Source organism: Necator americanus, chromosome X, assembly GCF_031761385.1.
Source record: "Necator americanus strain Aroian chromosome X, whole genome shotgun sequence".
Taxonomy (NCBI): domain Eukaryota; kingdom Metazoa; phylum Nematoda; class Chromadorea; order Rhabditida; family Ancylostomatidae; genus Necator; species Necator americanus.
The window spans coordinates 27,452,388-27,474,387 of record NC_087376.1 but is presented as its reverse complement, the minus strand read 5'-3'; the positions used below and the strand labels follow the sequence as shown (position 1 = coordinate 27,474,387).

The window sequence follows — 22,000 nt, the reverse complement described above, 5'->3', positions numbered from 1 at the left end:
GCTTTTTATTTTTGTGTACTGTTAACACATACGTATCTATCGTTGTCCAGAAACATTTTGGTGTAATAGTTTTGCAGCGGTTTATTACTTATATTGCAGCTGTGGTTATGAAATCTCACCGACGTCACCGTATCCTCAGAGAAAAAGGAGTTCAACGGAAAAATAGCATACTCACCACAATGTATCATCTTTGAACCAATACTGTGCCTTTGTTCCATGAAACTATTGATTCAAACACTTCTAGAATTGTTGTCCTTGTGTTCGAACACATTTTTGGCATTGCATTTTCAATGAAACGCCGACTAATTTTCCCTCAGCTCATCTCGCATTCCAATTTGCAAAGGAATTCTTCCTCTTTTTTCTTCTTTGTCTTTCATATCCTATCACTTTCTAAAGTAAGGCTCTCCTTCTCCCAATCTGATGTCGTTTTGAGGTTGTGCTAAGGCAAAACAAAAAAAAAACATTGAATTTTGGCCCTTAAAATCCTGAAGGACACAAATATTGAGAAATACCCTTTTCTTTTCCCTACCAAAAAGTGCGTCAATTTCAAAATAAGTGTTTTTTTTTTAAACAAAAGTGTAGTTATCCGTAGTAAGAAGTAATCAGAAACAGCATTCGTTAGCTTCGTTTTACAGCCGTTTTTAAACTTCTTTTCACGTTTGGTTGGGAAGACAAGTCAGGGATTCGTGTTCATATTTCAGTGAGTTATTACACATTGTTAAATAGCGTATAATATAGTTGCAAACAGTATATAGTATACATTGACTAATCAAAATGTAGAAGAACGGATTTCAGATCTGCAGCCATGCCACCCACTATTTAATGTCGGTTTGCACATCTGTGGGATGAGGTAATGTTTTCATGACTATTCCTTTACAATTTAGTCAATATCTCTTATCTTCCTGAAAGACAAAACACTTTATAATACAGTCGAGAAGGTAGCAACAATTTAATTATATTCTTTGACAGCGTGGCTCGTTGATGAGCCGCACTCTTCTCAAATTTATTTCTTATGACTTCCTAATTTTTTTGAAAGTTTTTTTTGCACTTGTACAGTTTATTATCATTCCTTTGTTCCAATTTAGCTCGTGAATATCTATTTGGCGACAGATACGTTTAAAAGCGAGCTGTTATCAATGGATTACAAATAATAATGTGCCTAAATGTCTCCATACAAACGAAATTTTGAATTTTGGAATCGCTCCACGAACCGACAGGGGTGGAGATGTAGGTCACGGGATGAACGTGATTGGGCACAGCTCCGCCTAATTATCTTGAAAAACGGCGCGGAGAACGACTCTGGTGATCGAATTTCCGTACGTGGCCCCTAACGACGTATCAAGTACGTGAAAGCGAGGACATGCGCGCCACGCGTCTGCGGACGAGCGGACTCTCAACGGAATGTTGACGTTGTCTTACCCGCTCGCTGGCAAAAGCGGCGCGTTGTTAGGTGGTTCGTGTAAGGAATCAGTGCGGTAATGTCGTTTCTCACGCCGTTTTTTCTGGACGATTGGGAAGAATTGGGCATGATCGTACTCAATCGCATTACCCCACGAATCTAAGGGATACGGATTTCGGGTGGAGTATTCTTATACGGGATAGTAGACTATGGAGAGGGGCTGATTCCGTTCATTTCTTCCTATTTGCCCTAAAAAACAGTTCGCGAGATGCGGCGCGTGCACAGGGCTGGTGCGCTCCAATCGAACTCGTTGTAGAATCACCGGATCGCTCAAAGCCGTATCGTCTGGGCCGTTTTTTTTTTACTGTTATAGGGTGCTTTTACGCAAGATTTCCACGCTCAACATTATGCTTTGCCGCAATCTAGTCCATTTTTAAACGTTTTTACATCCTGAAGTTGCATAAAATGCTAACGCAAATATCCGTGGAATTCATGTTCAGTCCCTAAACTTTCTAAACTGGTATTCTCCTATTTCAATCGATTGAAATATGACTCAAACGTTAGCTCATTACTTTCGAAATGTTATGCGGTAGCGAGCATCGTTCGGGGATACATCGTCATCGCTTGTTTGTCCGTTAAAGGAAAAAAAACGTGTATGCCATCTCTGGTTCTCTTTAATATTGGCAAAATTTCAAAATATACTGCCCACAAGGGCATCGATTTGCCTTTGCTGAATAATAATGAGTTGACCGTTTCTGAAAATCCCTGGATCTCATTAAAGGAAGCACCAAGTTACAGTTAATATTATCCGAGAATAACTCAGTAATTTGTCAGCATTCTCCTCAACAGCTGTACGGATAACTTGATCAGTGTTCACTTGACTTCTTGTCTTTTGCAATCAACTATGGACTAGAGGCTAACGAGAATTCCTCAAACTTCCCTCTAGAATGTCCCAAATAAAAAACAGTTGAACAGCTGTCATTGATCTATGGGGGGATCGCTTGTAAAAATTCGGCTGTCACTACCATGCCCAACACCTCTTTTTTTTGTGGAATGTTTCTTTTTCCAACTTATTTGTCACGTTGTATTCTACGGGAACGCGTTGAACTGTTGTTTTTAAGATGAAAAATTTGATTTCTTCTCTTTTATTGAATTACTCACGTCAGTTGTTCAAATAATATTGAACGATATCAAGTGCCATAACATGAAACACTTTTGGCTACTGTCAAAGTGGTGTCAAAAATGGAAAAAAAAAACATTATAATAAGAGATGGATGGATTACTTATGTACAAACGTGTTTTTACACCTTCTATTTATTGTACCTTACAATCATGGGCAACAAATAAAATGATAATAAATAGAATAATATTTCTACCTCCGATTAAGGGTAGCTGCCATTATTTCCTCGGTTGATCAGTTGATAAGGAATGAGGGTATCACATCCGGAAATGAAATTTTCACTTTCACTGAAGTAATTTTTGATTTGAATTTTATAAGAATAACATTGATGAATTCAATAACGCTCTAGACTTTCAAAGATTACGCACTCAAGGACCCACGTATGTGAAGTCGTGGACGGAAAAAACTTCCTTCTCTCCTCCCGTTTCGCCGCCTTATTTCGATTTATATTCGAAGTTTTCAAGGATATTACCAATCGGATGCGGTTTTCAGGTGCGAAAGGGATGTCATTAATTATTAGTTCAAATGAACGTGCACATGTGGAAAATCGTCTGCTTATGGAATCATAGAACCTACGTACATAGAAATTTCTGCTGCACTCATCAACAGCTCAGCAGATTCCTCAAATGATTGTTCTTTTTTCTCTTCGATGCCATTCAACACCTATCATTGTACAGGATGGGAGTAAGTCATTTTATTGAGTCAAAACGATTGCAATTGAATTTCATTCGACACGAGTGGATGGAATGTTTTGTAGTACAAGAATTCAACACAATTTATTCAGCGATGAACGTTTGCACGTGTAAACTTACGGGAAAACCAAAATCGGTGCAATTTATTATTCTAGAAATACGTATCCTTCCTTAAATTTCTCATAATTAAACAGCATCTGCGAAGAAATCTTACTATGAATGATTTTTAAGGCAATCCTTCTACGAGTTGATATTTTAGCTTTTTTCCTGTAATTAAGTCTATTTAAGTCTACGTACAGTTGTAATTTCATTTCATTTCTTTTTGGACCTAGCAACAGTAACCATTTACGCCGGAAGCACTGAACTATTACAATAAAATTTGATTTTTGTATACTGAAATTTTTGGATCAACGTTCTGGAACTTGGACTTTTTTTGGAATTAGTCGCAAATTTTCCCAAAAAAAAACTGGGAAAATGCCAAAGACTTGATGGAACGAGTAGTATCATTGACGTCCGTTTTCGTATCAACACATTATTCAATACGCCGCCAAAGGAAAAAGAGTATCTTTCATTATTCTGCCCCAACGAATTGGTACAAAAATGCGGCGACGATAAAAATTCCGCTCATGACTAACAATTGATTTATTTGAATCTTTGTTTTCAGTACTATAGAAATTTCTGGACGACGCTGTTAAAACATTTGTCTTCCGTTCGGGGTATTTTGCACTTATTAATCTTTATTGCTCAGATTTTCACGAATTTTCTTTTTCGTATTCATTCCCTTTCATTAAACGTTTACAACATGGAGGATTTGGACAACGATTTCAAAGCATTTTTACTTCTTTTTGAAGATCTTCATCTCTACTTCGGCTCTTTTATTTTCTTTACGGAAATGTGAAAGCACTAACTACTAACTCTCGGAAAGTTACCGAAATGCATCCAGTGGGGAACGAGTGAGCGATGGTCACGTTTGAAAAATGTTCGTAATCAGATTTGCTGCCGGATGCGAACGTGTGCCAGCTGTGAACGTGCGGATTGTGAGCACGGCTGGTGTGGGCCAACCGCGTTACCACTTGGCTCATCGATGTTCGTTGCCCCAGTGGCTTTTCAGTCTATCCCCTTTCATTTTTTTTCCTCACCGCCGTCCGCCGAGCACATTTGCGCCGGCTGTTCGGCTCAATGTGTGTGCGTATGTGTCTGTCACCAGTGACGAAATGAAACTCACAATTCGATTGTTTGAGACGAACAGAAGCGTTGTGATGTACTCGAAATTTGTGTGGGCGTGGCGCCGAAAAGGCACAGCTCGACTCACTCGGTTGCCCCCCCCCCCTACTCCTCCCTCCAACCTTCATGTGTCTCGGAATTTATGAGAATTTCACCCTAAACGAACGTTCACGGTAATTCCCATACAGATTCATCATCCATTTCGAGTGCGTATTTCATCGCGCTCGTGGTTTTTCGTCGGCTGCCGCATGTGCCCGCTATTTAGTTTCACCGCCTAGGTCAAGGCTCACGGCTCGTCCTTAGACGATTCTTCACCACCACATTCAGAAGTTTTCAAAAGAAATTCCTTGAGTTTGAGTCAAAAAAACCTATAGATGTTCCTTGTGATCTCGCTGTTTTCTCCTCTTCCTCTTCCTCTTTCCCCTATTCCTTCTTCATCTCGGAATGACGACCACAGATGCTCTCCTCCTCCACTGGCCGACATGTTATGCTTGAGTTAGTTTCCTTCATATCGATCACTGCATGTGGTCTGCTTCTAACATTGTTTTTAAGAGGATATTATTTCACTCGACGTTCCTGTTACAGCAAACATTTTTCTGATGCGTCCAATTTTCATCCGGCTTTCTTTTCCTTCTTTTTTTTTCTACGTGCTTCTTCACTTCGTTTCTAATTAACGCCTCTTTTCCGCACATCATCGCGCTCTGCATATTTCCACACAACACGCCTAATTTTTGCAGTGAACGTTGAGAACGAATACTGAATTCTGATGACTTCTTCTGAACGCTACTGTTTTGAATAACTTTTCAGATCAAAAAAAAATTGGAAAAGTGAAACTTCTTCCAGGCTCTTTCTAACTTCCTGCAAAACGATCCGCAACGTATTGCTCGTGCAATCTCTGCGTTTCACCAAACACAAACTCTTCGATCCATGTTTATCTCGTGAATGGCATTTATTCGGTGACAAGGTTAAGTATCCGCTTACTCTCATTATCCGCCTACCTTCATCGCTATTCGTGTTTATTTACTGTTTTACTCCACAATTCCAACTGAAATCATTTGTTAAAGTCATTACTGGAACTTAATATATGTTAATAATTATGGTAATTATATGATAAGGTATAACTATTGAATGATTAATTATTAGCAAATTATTATGGTTCACCAGCTTTCTTAGTATGTAGGTGAAATTGGTCAGTTTGTTTTCCTGTTTAGAGTTATAGCGTGGTGCGCTTAGAACAATATCGGCACTTCGCAATGATAGAGGAAAACTTTGTCGAGATATGCATAACTCAAAGAAAATCGAAATATTTCTAGCTCTTTTATGAAGGCGAGGTTGTCGAAAAGTAAGGACATAAATAAAGTTTCACGAAAACGTTTTCGGTTTGCAAACCAAGAAACAATAAATTCGGTTCACAACGTCAAGTTTTCAAGAAGAGAGGAGTTCGATATTGTTGAACGCTAAATTTTAAGAATTTTCTAAATATCTTAGCAAAAATGCCTTTTGGTAGAGCGTTAAAATTAATTGGAGTCTTTTTGAGCTGATTCAACAATATTTTCAAAATATTCTTGAGAAATAGGGAGCAAACGCGTATTGAAACTTCCTAGGACTAGAAATTAACAATTTTTCTATTTCTCAAGGAAAAATACTCAAATGATTCATTATCTTTGGTAGTTAGGAGCTGAGGCAAAAAAAAAAACGAAATCTTTTTCTTTTAGTCTGTTGATAAAAATTTGCGAAACGGTGACATACCTGGAGAGTATGTCATCGAGACGTTAATCTTCTTAATATTCTGCTTGAAATTTTCTTTCGTTCTCTCTCAGTTTTCAAATGGTTTACTCTTTGAAACTATGTGGAAGAAAGCCTCTTCTCAACAACTAACCATCACTTCTTTCCTAAATAATTTTGTGCAAGTCTTCCCACGAGAATTTCATTTCTGTGGGCTTCTCTTACCTCAAGAAATCCTTAAAGTTCTTTTCCAAGTATCATGAAATTCTGTTTCATTTAACTCGGAAATATTCACATTATACGCTGACCAGAGTGTTTGTACGATCTAAATATTACTCGTCTGTTTTACTGGTCCTTATCACATCAACAGCAACTGTTAGTTGTCACAGCAATGAAGACACATCGACTTTCCATCCATCTTTCATCGCCAGGAGGTTCGTTCGGATGATGTTCATGGATGAACGTAAGTACGTACGCGTATTTGTTTTCGCTCATAAATTTGTCACAATAATCTCACGTTTCCCTATTTCATAATTTCCCGGTCAATATTTTCATTTGTGCAAAAAAAAAGGCGATGCTGAATGCATTCAGCTCATCGCGCATCCGAACGCAAAATATACACCCCTGTGATTTTTTACGGATTTTGCAACGTTTTTCCATAGCAGACTTCTTAATAAGCGTGGGAAATGTCAGTGTTAAATGAGGAAAAGCGAAGTTTTGCAAACGATCTTGAATATATCCATGCTGTTCCTATTATCCATCGGAACTTTATTTTACTTTTACAGTTGCAGCATTTTTAATCATCTTTCCTACTGGAAATAGGATTTGTTAGAAAACTTATGTTTTTTTTCTTAGTAAACATCCTCCCTATGAAACTGTTTCTTTGACCTTTTTTTCGGAGTGCAGATTACGAATGTCTGAGCGCATGTCTCATTTTAACTCAATTTTTTTCACCGAAAACTCAGAAGCTCTCACTTTAAATACAGCTATATTGTTTCTTAAGTGATTTTTTTCCATCCTCTTTTGTTTTAAAATTCCTCACTTTTCACCTAGCTTTATAACATTTACATAGGTTTGTGACAACTGCAACAAAATGATAAATATATTTCTTCTGTTTTCTCCACTTATCTCCCTAAGAAAATAAAGTGCAGGAATATTTTTTCAAGTAAGAGCCTTACCTTCACTTTCTCCGACTGAATCATTTCAGCTGACAGTCTCATTCGTTTCGTAAAAATCCCAACCTCTGACGAGGATTTCTCTACCAAAAATCACCTTAGGAGTAGGGAGATCTTCTCTGTTAGTCAACATTAGAATCTCATTCATTACTGTAGAAAAGTCAGTTCTGTCACAAGTGTTCGTAGAATTCATTGGGATAATTTTCCGTGAGAACTCTATTTGTCCTCTCATCTTGACATGTCATCTCTTTTTCCTACTCTTCTCTCGATTCTGATTACATTGTTCTCGTAAATGACGAACGAGAAAGGAAAAAAAAATGACTCGTGACTTGTGCAAAATTTGTGCTGTTCCTTCAGTTTATGTGACAAATTTGATGCGGGACCCACGAAATCTAGGAATTCCTAGCAAAAATAAACCTTCATCAGCTTTACATGGGTGGTCATGAAGGCCACCCACGTTGCACATTTGATCATATCGATCGCTCGAGAAATAGCCATGTCGCAATCCGCCTCCTACACAGGTGTTACGACTTCATTTATGATATTATTCTCGTTCAGTGACAAGATTTTTCTATCACTTTAACACCGTAATATTACCAAATAGTCTACTTGTTAGTTGATAAGTTTTTGTAATTGTTCAACGAATGTTTTGAGTCATAGGTGTTTGCGAATGTGCTTTGTGTACATCGGTAAGAAGTAACCTCAATCTTGTCTCTTTTTTTCATCTACTCCTTATCATCATCTCATCCTCTTCTTCCCTCCTCCTCACACCATCCACGTTCACCACGCCATCATTAGCGTCTAGTCGTTTGTGCATGAATGATTGATATGAGCGACTGTGTCTGCGCTCGCTTTCTTCTATCAGTTCGATCGAATGATTAACCACAAGATGTTTACTGTTTGTATAGAGTAGCGGGTAACCTCTCGTTTAATGTCTACTGTGTACGTTGAATTTTTCGACGCTTACCTTCACCAATCTTCATCACTATGATCCATGTTTGCTTAGCATCCATCCTCTTCCATTCCGAAAAATACGTAATTTTTCGTGTTTTGTACGCTATTAATATGTACGCATATCTTGATTTTTGGTATTGTTTTAAAGCGCTGCATAACGTCATCAGAAAGACAGTATTTGTTTAATTCACAGTTGCACTCCTCCGCAAATTCCTCGTCACTATGCCTAAATCATTGAACAACTTGCAGAAATTTTTGCGATCAACACTGCATTGCAATTTGTACTTACTGCAGTAAAATGTTCGTTTCTCGAGCTTGCATTTGAACGTGCAAATTCTTAAGAACAATTGTGAAAAGTAAAGAAATTGTTATGTCCGGAACAAATGTGCCGCACACATGGTCTTCCCACTTTTCCTGTTTTCTGTACTCAGCAGTCAATCATTACTGCTGCTCCGATCCATTCTCCAATCATATCTCTCTTTCACCACCCTAAACCACGCTAATTATTTGTTGGCAAACTTTTGAAACGAACATTTGCAGCCGCGTTCCTTCTCTCTCCCTCTCTCTCTACTTTTTTCCCACTCTCTCCCTCTCGTTCACAATAGTAATATTTACATTGTGCGCTCATGTATTCGAGAGATTTACTCATCTTTGACTCCACCTTTCTTTAAGGGGGAGAGTCGCACGCTTTCATACAATCGCTCTTCGACGATCGTAAAAAACTCTGTTTTTAGTTGCAACATAGCCTAATATTGATCCCGTAAATGACATGTACATAAGGAAAGAAAACTTTAAATCAAACCTGAGCCATTGATCGATCGGGCATAATAGCTTCCAGAAATATCCAGGCAAGAGTTCTGTTGAAATTCATGTGCAGTGGTTGGCACATTTACAATGTTTCAATCCTAATAATACTTGTGAATGTACAAAAAGTACATACTGAGAGATCAAGCATATTATCAAACGCACATGCGTGATTTGCACGTGCTACGAACAAACTATCACTATCAGAAATTCGTGCTTTTCTGCAAAACTCTCATTCGGACGTTAGTTGTAGCGATTATTATGAACGAACGGATGACAAGAGGTTTCCTGTTATCGACAACTGACACAATAACGGAAGCAGCTAGCCTTTCAAGTGCATCTCTAGGACAAATGACTTCGGGCTCCGTACACTGTGGAAGCTTCTCATGTCTATCACGTGCGATATTTCCGGGATGAAGTTCATATGAAGCTAACTTATGATGTTCATGTACAAAACCTAGTTTTGATATATTCATCTGCACTATGCGTACAGTTAATAATTTTTGGTTCTGGATGAAAAATATAAAGGTGGAAGTTAATGACGTTTTGTGGTGGTCGTTTATTATAAGAATAACGCTGACGCAATTCTGCGGAAATGTCCTCGTATTCGTTGCGCGCATATCGTCAATCATTTTTCCCCGTAAGACGAGGCGAGGCGAGTACGACATCTTTTCGTCCTCTGATCCTCGTCTAATCGCTTCAAAGCGTTCGCAGTAGCGGCTCCCTCTTCACTTCCGTTAACTACCCACACACATCGCAGATAAGTGTCACCTCATCAGATGTGTGTGTGTTTTATTCGTTTTTATTGATTTCCGAATCTCTTGAGTGTTCCGGAACTATTGCTATTAGCACTATGTACACTGATTACGACACGGATTGTTTGTATTTGTGGATGACTGGTGTATGATAAATGATTTATGACCGTCAGACAGAAGAAAAGAACCCGTTCTCAGAGGTCGGGGCTCCGTCTTTTTGCATTGGTTTGTTCGAATACATTCAATTGTACTTTGTGTGTAATGTATGGTTTGATGGCATAGACGATCGTTTATTGCAAAAATCCTGCAGTGGAAAATACTAGATATAAAGCATAATCAAATAAAGAAATAAGGAAATTTTCCTCTTCGGAAATGGAGTAATGAAGAGGTACATTTGCTTGCAGGAGGGTGGAATTTGATAATTTTTGTTTGAATTGGGTCTGGTGCGAAATAGTTCACACCTCGAATGCACTGTTTTTGCTCACGAGCATGAGAAGTTCTATCGTGACTGTCGTGTGGTTACGGTATTTGATGGCGACTAGAAAATCGCCCTCTAAGGCGCGAATAAGATGTGCGCGCGATAGCGAGTCGTAGCGTCGTCATCCAACTGAACTTTCACCGCTCATTTCTGTACGTGTTATTTAACGGCACTCCTTCTGTAATATAAATAGACCAGGAATACTTTCACACTTCTTTCACGTGCATGAAGCACTTCACGATTTGGTACGTTCCTCCTGATGGTAGCGAGTGCGACCGAGCGCCGGTCAGCGTCTTTTGGCGTCGTCATCGATGCATCTTGATGTGCCTGTATCTCTCGTACACGCCTCTCCTACCTGCTTTCTTCAGCCCACAAACCCCCCTTAACGTCAGCCATGAACACATCAACTAAGCAATCCTATTGATGAAGCTCCTGGATATTAACAACAAACGTTTCCGTAGTAGTGGCGCCTTTTTCTGCTTTGCAGTGTTGATCGTAATGGTGCGTTCGTTTTTATAGGCGTCTGATAACCTGTCGCTTATCTAAATTATATTATCGTGGAGTCAACTGTTATTCTGAGAATCAGTTGCAATTTGTTCACTCTCACCCCTCCTCTATTTTCCTTTTCTAATAAATTGTATTTTTTCCGTAGATTTTTTTCTATCTCCGCGTGTTGACAAGCTAGCACTTATCTGAACATAAGTTTGCGAGAGGTTATCCTGAAAGTGCACCACGCCTAGCCAGAGCGTTGATTGATTTCCTCGTCGGCTGCTGTCGGGTTTCGTCGTCTGTGCGAGATCTGCAGGCCCCCGAGGCAAAAGACGAGTGTAACTCCCACATCGTTGCTGCATGATTTTCCTAAAGTCTTTGCGTGTTTATTTGCGCATCATTATGTCTCCATGTTCATGTTTCGTCGCGCTTAATTTCACGTTTTTACGTTCATCTGCAGTTTTTTCTAGTGAGTATTTTCACCTTTTTTTTTTGTAGTATAGGCAGGCGATGGTAGGCGAGAAGGAATGGGAGACATGCTACCACTCGACGCCTGCCGGATACATCACCGGCTGCCGACGAGCGGCCAGTTTCCCCTTCTTCGGAGATCATTCGCTGGTCCCAAGCAGTGCTTTGAAGGTAGATTTATCTTTAAATAGTTTATTTCGCCCGAATCTCGTTGAAACGAGGATGAAATTCAGTTCAATCTTTGTCATAAATAGCCGAGTACAAAAGCTGAAACCATTCAGGTTCGATCACAGAGCGAGTCCGAAGGACTTAATAAAATTCGCTTCAGCCAAATAAACCTAGATACACTTCGCCCACGACAACAAGGAATTGTGGAAGAATGTGGTAAAGAACTTGAACTCATTTAGTTTGCTTTAAAGGCATCACCCCACGAATCTGAGGTGGTACAGATTTCAGGTGGAGTATTCGTGTTTTTCAGGTGGAGGGATAGTAGATTATGGAGAGGGGTGTGATTCCGTCCATTTTTTCCTAATTGCCGTAAAAAACGGCCCGGAAGATGCGGCGCGTGCAGAAAGCTGGCGTGCTCCAATCAAACTCCTCGTAGAAAATTGTGCGCCGGAACGCTCGTAGCCGTATCTTCCGTGCCGTTTTCTACGGCAATTAGGAAAAAATGGATAGAATCACCCTTCTCTCAATATTCTACGATCCCGTATACAAATACTCCACCTGTAATCCGTACCAGTTCATATTCCTTTAACCTTTAACCTTCATTACTTGATCACACATTTATATGTGAAACGAGGAACGGAACTGAGTTTGTATAGACAGATGAGAGCCTTTTGAACTATGCAGAACAGATCGGTTTTGTAGGCATTTCATTCAAAATTAAAACCATTTTTGTTCACATTTGCCTGGCACGAATTCATTGTCAAGTATTTCACGAAAAAAATATCCAGTAGTGGGCATTTAATTTCTTTGACTAACGGTAATGAGGATTCCTTCAGGGAATTTTGTGGAATTCTTTTTTGGATTTGTACTGTTCCTGCAAGATTTGAAAATATATAATACTCCGACAGGGACTAAATAATTATGTTTGTCGAAGCAACTACAGTGCCTTGAGAGAAATTTTGAATTTTTCCCTTTTTCCTCGAAAGAACACCTTTTCAGAATTTCAGGGTAAGCTTTTTGCTTAAAAAAAGCTTTTGAAATGAGCCATAACTTTTTTTCGCTTCGCAAAAGTTTATTTTTGATATGTTGCCCTGTTATCACTACGGCTAGCTCAAATAGTAGATGATGGGGCTTTGAGAAGTACGAAGCAAACCAGCTGAGTAGTTGTTTTCAGTAAAATATGTGCTAGATATCGGCAGAAAAATATTTTCCGTTAGCGTGTCTAATCAATGGAGCAAACTGTGGAAAATCCATTTTTTTTTCACCGCAGTTTTGTTGACTTCCAGTAAAAGTCTCCAACAATTATTATTCAAAATGCGCCCTATGAAGTGGAGCAGATGTCACACATATAGGAGCACGTGCATTGAAATCATCTGATAACTTCCTCCAAATTATCTCATGATCTGTGGAAACATCGAAAAGAAAGATTTTGTATTATAAATAACGACTCTCCCCCGGATGTTGTACTTGATGTTGGTGGTTTACTGCACACCATGATACACAACAGCCACCCCATGGATCCTGAGGATGAATTGATGATGAACGAACGACAGTTTTCAGATGAGGCAAGTGACTGTGAATCAGATTCTAGCTCGTCTACATCAGAAGAACCTGATGCTTCATCCGGAACTGCAGTGGAGCAGATGGTTGAGGTGAGCTTTTAAACTACAATGCTATTAAGTGTTCAGCATTCTTCTTTCACTCCGATAATTGCTTTGGTTGATCATTATCGATTCGTTACCCGGATTCTTGTAGGTGCCTTGCAAAACCCAAAAATCGGTCCGTTTTGCCGACGATTGCGGCAAAGAGCTGTATTCCATAAGGGTTATGACCGAGCCCAGCGACTATCCACCTCAAATCAATCCAAACGTACTAAGGAAGCTTAGAGGTAGTTTTAATCTCTACTAGCTAAGCCAATCCGTCTATTTTTTCATTAGTTGATGAAATTTTCCACTTTTTTGAAGGTGATGACTATGTCGAAGAATCACCCAATCAGGAACCAACACCAACGTGGAACTTATTGTTTAAACAGCCAGCTAGCGAGTATGTTCGATTCAGAGAAACGTTGGAAAAGGTAGTCTTATTCCTTTTTTCTCTTTTTTTTTTGTCTCTTTTGTCATATAAACCAATAATATCATTAATAATATAATACTGCTAATACAATTACCATTACTGTCCAACATAACATTTACAAACTTGTTGCATGTATCCATTCATATTTTTTTCCGTTGTCCTTCATTGTTTACCACATATCGGGTTGTTCAGGATCGAGTTTCGCTTGAGAACGTTGTATTAAAGCCGGATTCATCAAAAATTGTCGGCACGATTAAGGTGAGTTAATCAACGAGGGATTAAATTGATTATATTATTGATTTACATCATTGACATCAAAGTACAATCACGATTGCGAGAATTTGCAACTGTAAAATTTTTGCGCAACTTTGTAATACATGCTCGTAGCGGCGCCAAAGGGACACACGTTGTAATCAAGTGTCATAGAAAAACGTAGCATAAACCTACATTACTTGATTTCCAACTCAAGGTTATTGTACAGATAATGCCGCTCTAATCTTCAATTTGAACGCGTTTGCAAGGTGGCGAAATGATTACGTGTAATAAATGCGATAAGAGAGTCTTTTTTTTCCTCACAATGTTGTTTGTTGAAGAACGCAAGTAGCGATGAGAGGCTCATGTTTGAATGCACTAAAACTCAAACTAAATTTAACCTTTCTTCTAATTCCTGTGGAGTTTTTGAATAAGTGAACCGAACGATGCTTGTACTTCTCTGACAAATGTCAGTTTTCTAATGGCTTGCACCCGTCTTTTTTCTTTCGACCGTCGACTGGCATACGTATTTACCTCAATGAACCCCTCGACAGCCGAGCTCAAGTGGCGGCGCAAGTAGTCTAACAACTGATTATCTGAAATAAAAACATTTGAACTTAGTGCATCTCCATCCCGATTCTACTGCTGATGTGTTTTTTTTTTCTTTTTTGGAGAGAGTGTAGAGAAGGGAAGTGATTACGTGGTTTTCGGTCTCTGTTTCTGCAGCCGACGACACACTGTTAATTGTAGTGGTTGCGATGAAATGTCCATAAGATCAAAGATTTACGGATTATCAATGCAAGACATGGACAGTGAATCTTTCCCATCAGATAACCATCTGCAAAATTCTAGGGCTCAGAAGCTATCGTCAAGGAATTTTTGGACATCTGAATTCAAGGTAGATTCGCAGGAAAAAATTGTCAGTAGCAATTTAGTCGAAATAATTATTGAGTTTTCCATTTTCAAATCTTTCCAGTTATTTTCTATGATTTTTGCTCTTTTCCACTTTTCGACTTCCTCTCGAGACGTTCTGAATTTGAATGCCATAAAAAGGGTCTTCAGACAAATACTTGACATTGATTTATTTTACACATTATTACAGCACTGGTACAGTACACTCACTGAACCTTCATTTCCTTCAATTTCTTTCTTAAAATTTGAAATTATTCAGAAGAAGCACAACATCAGCATACGAATCTAGATCCAAGAAACTGTAATCGCTTTTCTTTGTTTTTTTCTAACCTAAGAAAAAACTGTTCATGGTTCTAGTATTATAAATGAGAGTGAAACAAAAATAAAGTTCGGATTTATTATCAGTTTTGAAAATTGGCTCGAGATGGTCCACATTCCATTGAGGTTAGTTTTTAGTTTTCCGCCAATGAGAAATGTTCCATAATACATTTCTGTTCTAGAAAAAAAAATAGCCACGATGTCATCCGATTTTCTAAGAAATCAACAGCAGTATTATCTGAAAAAAAATGATGAATGAACGTTTTTGGTTTTTTTCTAAAATTTATCGTCATTGGTTTATTCATACTTCCACGTACATATTTCATCATATTCAGCCAAGTTTGCTGCAAAATTTCAATAACAGTAAGTTCCATAGTGGATACCACCGGGGTCAGTAAGGAAAAAATCAACAGTTAAACCATTGGCTCCCGTAACACGATTAGCGCTTATCAGCGGAGAAAATCGCCTACGTACTTCTTTAGAATGTCCAGTGATAAACACCAATCCATAATTGTTCCTGAAATCAAGTGTAAGTTTTGTCGTTATTACAGGTTGCAAACATCGCATTTGAGAAGAAAGTTTTCGTAAGATACACCACCAATAATTGGCAGTCATATATGGATCGTCAAGCAACATTTCAACCATCGACTAGTAAAGTATATGACACCTTCACATTTGAGATCGAACTACCAAGGGCAACTGATAAGGTGAGAAATGTTCACGCGAAAACTGGTTCTTTCTCTTTGTTTGTAAAAATATGTCATAACAGATATTTCTAATGATGTGAAATGCATTGAAGAATAGTAACTAGAATAGTAAAGTAAGTAAAGCTGAACTGCGTCTATTTTGTTAATCCACCAAAGTTTTATTGATTCTTCAATTAATTGGTTAGCACGAAATTTTTCACATCCTGAATTTTCACAATTCAGTTGCATATTTAATAAGATACAAAAAGGAATGAAAGTTTTAACTTCGCTTGAGATGACTTGAAATTAAAGTGCATAACATTCAGAAAGTGTTTTTTTTTTCATTTTTAGTCAAGCTACAGTTACAGTATACAATTACAATTACTGAAGCTTTACTTTTGCCAATCATGCTATATAATAACGCGCTTAGTCCGTGTGTGTACGTGTGTGTGTGTGTTTGTCTCTGTGTCATGAAAATATTCCACAATAATGCAAAAATCTGCCCTGGTGAGGAGTCAATCCATCGCCCGCATCTGATAGGCGAGCACTCTACTTTTCATCCATTGTCCAAAGTTATGTAAACATCTATGTTGGCTTTGATGAGGCAGGTTAGTTTCCCTCATATGTTAGTGAGGGTAAATAAACTTTTATGTGAATGTATACTTCCAAATTTGCAAACTATCATCCTGTATAATAACGGGCGTATTCTGACACGTGTGTGCGTGTGTGTCTGTGTATGTGTGTGTCTCAGCCAAGAAATCCCAAAAAGAGAGAGAGAGACGGATACCATGGCGTCAGTTTGGTGCGCTGGAGCCCCAACGCGGTAAAATTGGGTGAGGCGGGTTCTACGGCGTCGAATTCGTGCCCCGGAGCCAGGCAGCTATAAAATGGGGTGGGACGGGTTCCACGGGGTCCGAATGGTGCGTCGGTGCCAGAAAGCTGTAGAGCGGGGAGAGACGGGTTCCACTGCTTCGGATTGGTGCGCGAGATCCGCAACGCGGTAGAATGGATTTCTGTGGTTCTTTCGCATATCTATTTCGCAGCATGTCTTCCTGATGCTGCTAACATCCTTTCTTCGAAAAAAGGAAACGCACGTGCGAACGGCTGCTTATATACAATACATAGTAGCCAACAGTTTAAGCGATCTGAAGAAGAACGTTATTTTTACGATAGTGATATTTGCGTCTTCATGTTAGCGCATCATTCTTTGCTAGTAGCTGAGAACGGAGGAAAATCATACTTAATTTTACAAAAATGTCGCTACTGTTATTTCTTATTGATCGGTGAAGGCGAGCGAAGCGAACAGCAAAAAAGCCTGAAGTCCGGCGTTAACCGGACGTTCAGGCTGGTTTATTATAAATATAGTGGTGTGAAGAAACTAAAGAGTGCTAATTATTTGATTATGAAGCGAAAGTGATTATTAAATCAGTATCAAAACTGAATGCAGAGTAAAAGCGAAAGCGTTATCCAGCTTTTCCTGATATTCTTTGAGTCAGATGCAGAGAAAAGAACACATTACGCGAGAGATTTATTCAAAATATCCAAGCTAAGTTGATCTAAAAATTTGTAATTCTGAAACAATGGAAAAGAATGCACTTCTGCGCAAGAAAGACAAAGAGAATGAAAAATTTTAGATATTAACGTAACACTTCCTACTGGAACCTTTTATGCGATCTTTTTATTTTGTCTTTCAATTTTTTAAGGATTTTTTTTCAGGCTAAACGAATGGAATTCTGCATATGTTACATTGCTAATGGTAGCGAGAATTGGGATTCGAATGGTGGTGAAAATTACAAATTGGAGAACGTTGATGCGAATTCACCTCCAAAGAAATCCGTGCCACCATTGTTTGGAAGGTTAGCTACTAGTATTTCCAATTTCCTTAAAATTCCCAATTTTTCAACGTATTGTTAATTTTCATAGTGGTGCTTCTTCAAGACAAATTAAATGATGCGCAAAGAGCTGTACTTTCTCTAATTGTTGTGATTTGATATCTGACCTCAGTCATCTTGTCGTGAGCAAGTTCGTGCATTTACCTCAGATACAATCAATTGTGCCAATTTAATTTTTCTTCTCTGTTGATTTTATATGATTTGAATTTTGTATAAGCTTAGTATTTAGACTCAAATACTTGGAACGTGATGATGCCTACACCCTGAATCAGTCGGATTGGGGACATTTCGCATCGTGGAAGAGTTTGAGTACCGATGGTCCATACTGGTAGAAAAACTGGTTGATTCTCCCGTTGAAACAAAGTAGTCTGCATTTTGATTCTTCAGCGCATTTTCATGACCTATATATTTTTTTAAAGATTCAGTGGATTTTCCCTTCAACTACTACTATATTTCTTATTACTACGATGTATCTACTATATCCGAATGCGTGTATTTATATCCCATCTTCTGCACACATTGAGGTGTTGAGAGATTGTTCTTGCCATATTCATCGAATAGGGTACATATCGGGATAGTGTAGTGTTTTATTAATCGTCTAATTGTTGATGATTTTGTTTATCATCCTTCCGTAATTACTAGTTATTAGAGCAAATTTTTGCAGTACATGACGGTCTACGGATTGCCAAATACTAGCTGAGAATGGCTGCATTTTTCCCTGTATGGGTTTTTGTCTCTTCCCACGCCTTCTAATTCTCATTCAATTATCTTTATTCACTAGTCATTCGTTTACGTTCTCTAGTAGTAGTATACTGAACATATTTTATTGTAATAGGTGAGAGGTGAGGCCTTCCCCCACAAATTTGCCGCTATTCCTCGCTCGCATCGTTCGCTCGCCCGCGCTCACTTGTCGCTTTGTCCGGTGAAGTGAGACGATCATAAACGAAGCATTGCAATTGCTACAAAACGCCATACATGCTCAATGGTAGACCGCGCGGGTCAGTCCCTCCCCCTAAGCTCAACAAACTCAAGATTCGTGAACGCCTTACGAGAGTAATTATAATTTTCTTTTATAATAAGTGTTCTATTTTGTATGAATGTCAGATTATATTGCCGTAGTTTGTAAGTGATCGAATCTGAGAGATGAATATTCGCATCAAATGCGTTGTATCGACTGTCTCTGTGTGCGTGTGTGCTCTGAATTGGTCATTGAAATTGACAGAACATCAACGTTCTCTCGAAATACGCATAGGAGTAAGCATGCCTATTTTTCTATAGTTGTAAGCAGCTTTATTTGAGTAATGTATTAGACGACTTCGTTCTCTCAATCACAATGAAGATTCGTCCAGATTTTCTCCTTTTTTGTATTTTGCAAGGGGTTACAGCGTGTAATTTTAGTGACACTAATTTACTTCACATAAATGTAGTGTAAAAAAATTCTTTGAAAAAACAAAGCTGCGGACAATGGTTGACATTGGAGAGGACGTTTCACTAGTGTTAGCAGACTACCACAAGGGTAGAGACAACTGTTGGCGAGGAGGGGCTCTCTTCAGTTCCAGGTTATCACTCAGAACAATGGTGGTAAAAAAAGTAGAAATTTCTGAAGAAAGTGGTTCTAAAAAAATACGACTCAACACACATCGCAAAAAAATGCATCGAAACACGAGAGGTATGAGGGAAATATTTATTCGGAATTTAGCCTGTTTCTTGAGACTGGAAAAGCAACCAACGTCGATAATCAAAAAAGTTGGTGTGAAAATCAAATAAGAATTGTCCGGAACTGGAAGAATTGAAGGTGCAAACTTTGGAACGGGAAACTCGGCGTCAACTGGTACATGACATAGAGTGGCCCCACAGGGTCAAAAACCTCATGTAACTCTGACCCTGCAACGAAATCTCAGAGAATACCCCTAAAATCCAATGTTTACTGCCGAGCATTTGACAGTAAACACGTTGACGTTTTAATCTTCTAAGACTTCTAGTAAAGCTAATGATTAGTCGAAAAGCATTCACTTAGAAGATGACTAAAGATTGAATTTTCCATTGAAGTAGCTTAAAATGAGGAAAAAAATTAATCAAAATGGTTGTTTTAAAAAAATATGTGGTGGAAATATACAAGTCAAAATTTTGGTCCTAAAATTTTCTTTGCGATCAGCAGAATCGCTTTGGACAATCTATCCTTTCAAATCTTTCGTTTTCCTTTATACTCCTTTAATAATAACCACTATTAGAACTTAATACATCTCAGGATGTCATTGCGCTATGGTGCGGTGACAGCTATAGTCGAGCCAAATTTTTCAGAAATGCTGTAGTAAATCCGAATTTTATGGTTTGGAGAAGTTATGCGGGTCCATCCGTCCATATAATGTAGTTGACCCGATTCAACCCCAAACATGAAAACTGTTCTTTTGGGAGATCAACTCAAGTAGTCCTTGCATTCATTTACACGTAACGAAAGAAGTTGCCCAAGTATCTACACCAGAATCGTTCTTCGGTACATTGGAGTGACTGGAACGTTTCGTAACACTTTTTTGTACTTGTAGTAGTTTCAATAAAAATGAGAATAGACTTTATATTCGAAATTAAGCGACCTAGTATGCTAAAAAAAAATGGCTAGTCGCGAGCTTGCGTATTTTTCAGCGTTTTGTATTTCTTCGCCACTTAATGACTTTCTAATTGCATCTACAAGCCAATATATCAATATTTTTATAGTGGCCTCACTCGTAGGGATTTTTCTGCCGCAAAAAGAACAATTCCGAAGTTCACGATGTAGTGGAACCCTTCTTCAAATCGTTCATCGTATTGTTTTTCTTCAATAAGAGAAAAAAAAGAGAGTCACTCCAAAATTTAATTTAAAATACCATTGTTTTTTTCCCTCAGAATGACGTTTCACAAAAAAAGATAGTTAAGCGTAGTGGGGCGGGTGTGGCGCAGTCGGTTAGAGGTCCGTTGTAGCCACACGGTCGAGGGTTCGAAACCGTCCTAGAGCAAACCAAGCCTTTCATCCATCCGGGGTCGATAAATTGGTACCAGACGTGTCTGGGAGGATAAAAATACTGCTCTGATCATCGGCTGGCCCCCGCAAGTCATTGTATAGGCCGGTTACACGTTCGTAAACTTCAACGATTACAAATTCCAGTAAAACGCGTTGGTGCATCCCAAGGGATTGATACGCCAGTGACTTTTTTTGACTTTAAGCGTAGTTCTGCAGTTGAAAAAAAAACTTCCACTCAGAGATGGAGACGGAAACTTATACTCCAAACTTTCTTTCTCCAAGTCTTCGTTAGGAGAAGGTGCGGAGACATTGCCATTGAAGAAAACTGTCACTGTTTAAACACGAGAAAAACAGCACAATTGCACTCGCTTGTAAAGCTGCGCGTCATTGGACTCTATCCCTCATTCAGTGTTAGACAAATAATAAGCATTGCAAGCACTGTGAATGAAAGAGAACTGTTAAACAAACGATAAAAATGAGGGGTCATCATTTGCGATTAGGGGAATTCTCCTGAATTCTTTTAAAAAAAAATGTTCCTCGTGTTTCAGGAATATTTATTTGAATACCAAAGAAATACAGACGAATATTTCCAACAAAAAAAACGGTCCAAAGAAAAAGTACTACATACAGACTTCATAACCAAGTCTCCTAGGCAAGATAGAGTCGGCGCCGGAATTCTTCGCATGGACGGCTACTCGTTCGATGCGCGTTCCATTGAAATAGTGCAGGGAAAGGAGCGAAAATGTGTCAAAGGAGAAGGTATGGCAGGGTCAAAACGAAATGGAACACACTGTAGCTGCGTAGGCGGCTGCGCTCGAAGCGACAAGAAAGCGGTCGGAATCGAGGCGGGACCATCGCGAACTGCAGCGAAGAATGGTGCTAGCAAGGGTTCTCACTCGACCGCTCCAGACTCCATCCAGACTGCTAAGCTCCACCGCATTGCTTCGAGCGCAGCACGAAGCGGTTCGGGCTTTGGGCATACGCAGCAGCAATGTGCTTCATGCAGTATTGACCCTACTATAATGTGATATACGGCAGACACGTCGCCGCCATCCAGTAGTAGAATTCCATCGAGTATAGCGGTTAGAGGTTTTGTTTCGCCTTCGCCAGTTACATGTTCGTGAAACTCAAACGATTCTGAGATGAAGTGAACGTGGTGGTGCATCCCAAGCGGACTTATTGACGCCAGACACTTTATCCTTTATTTGTCAGTATAATAGGATATGAATAAATGTTACTTTGACACTAAAAAGTAAAGTTTTGATCAACATAAGTCTCTTGCGCTGCTTCAAAAAATTGTAATCAGCTGTGTTTTAGAGCAATTAACACTTTTTTGGTTGGGCCCCCATCATACACGAGAA

At 39.0% G+C, this 22,000-nt stretch overlaps 2 protein-coding genes across 2 annotated transcripts; both read left to right on the top strand.

The window, feature by feature from the left end:
• Positions 1-11,385: 11,385 nt before the first annotated feature.
• RB195_025691 (uncharacterized protein) lies at positions 11,386-17,976 on the top strand (the record flags this gene model as incomplete). Its single annotated transcript, XM_064213941.1, has 9 exons — positions 11,386-11,514; positions 11,625-11,727; positions 13,072-13,163; positions 13,267-13,399; positions 13,476-13,585; positions 13,777-13,842; positions 15,618-15,773; positions 17,469-17,608; positions 17,874-17,976. 9 exons carry the CDS (start codon positions 11,386-11,388, stop codon positions 17,974-17,976), a joined length of 1,032 nt encoding a protein of 343 aa, XP_064069822.1.
• Positions 17,977-21,322: 3,346 nt separating this feature from the next.
• On the top strand, positions 21,323-21,667 carry RB195_025690 (uncharacterized protein; the record flags this gene model as incomplete). The annotated part of the gene is made up of 1 exon (XM_064213940.1): positions 21,323-21,667. One exon carries the CDS (start codon positions 21,323-21,325, stop codon positions 21,665-21,667), a length of 345 nt encoding a protein of 114 aa, XP_064069821.1.
• Positions 21,668-22,000: the final 333 nt, after the last annotated feature.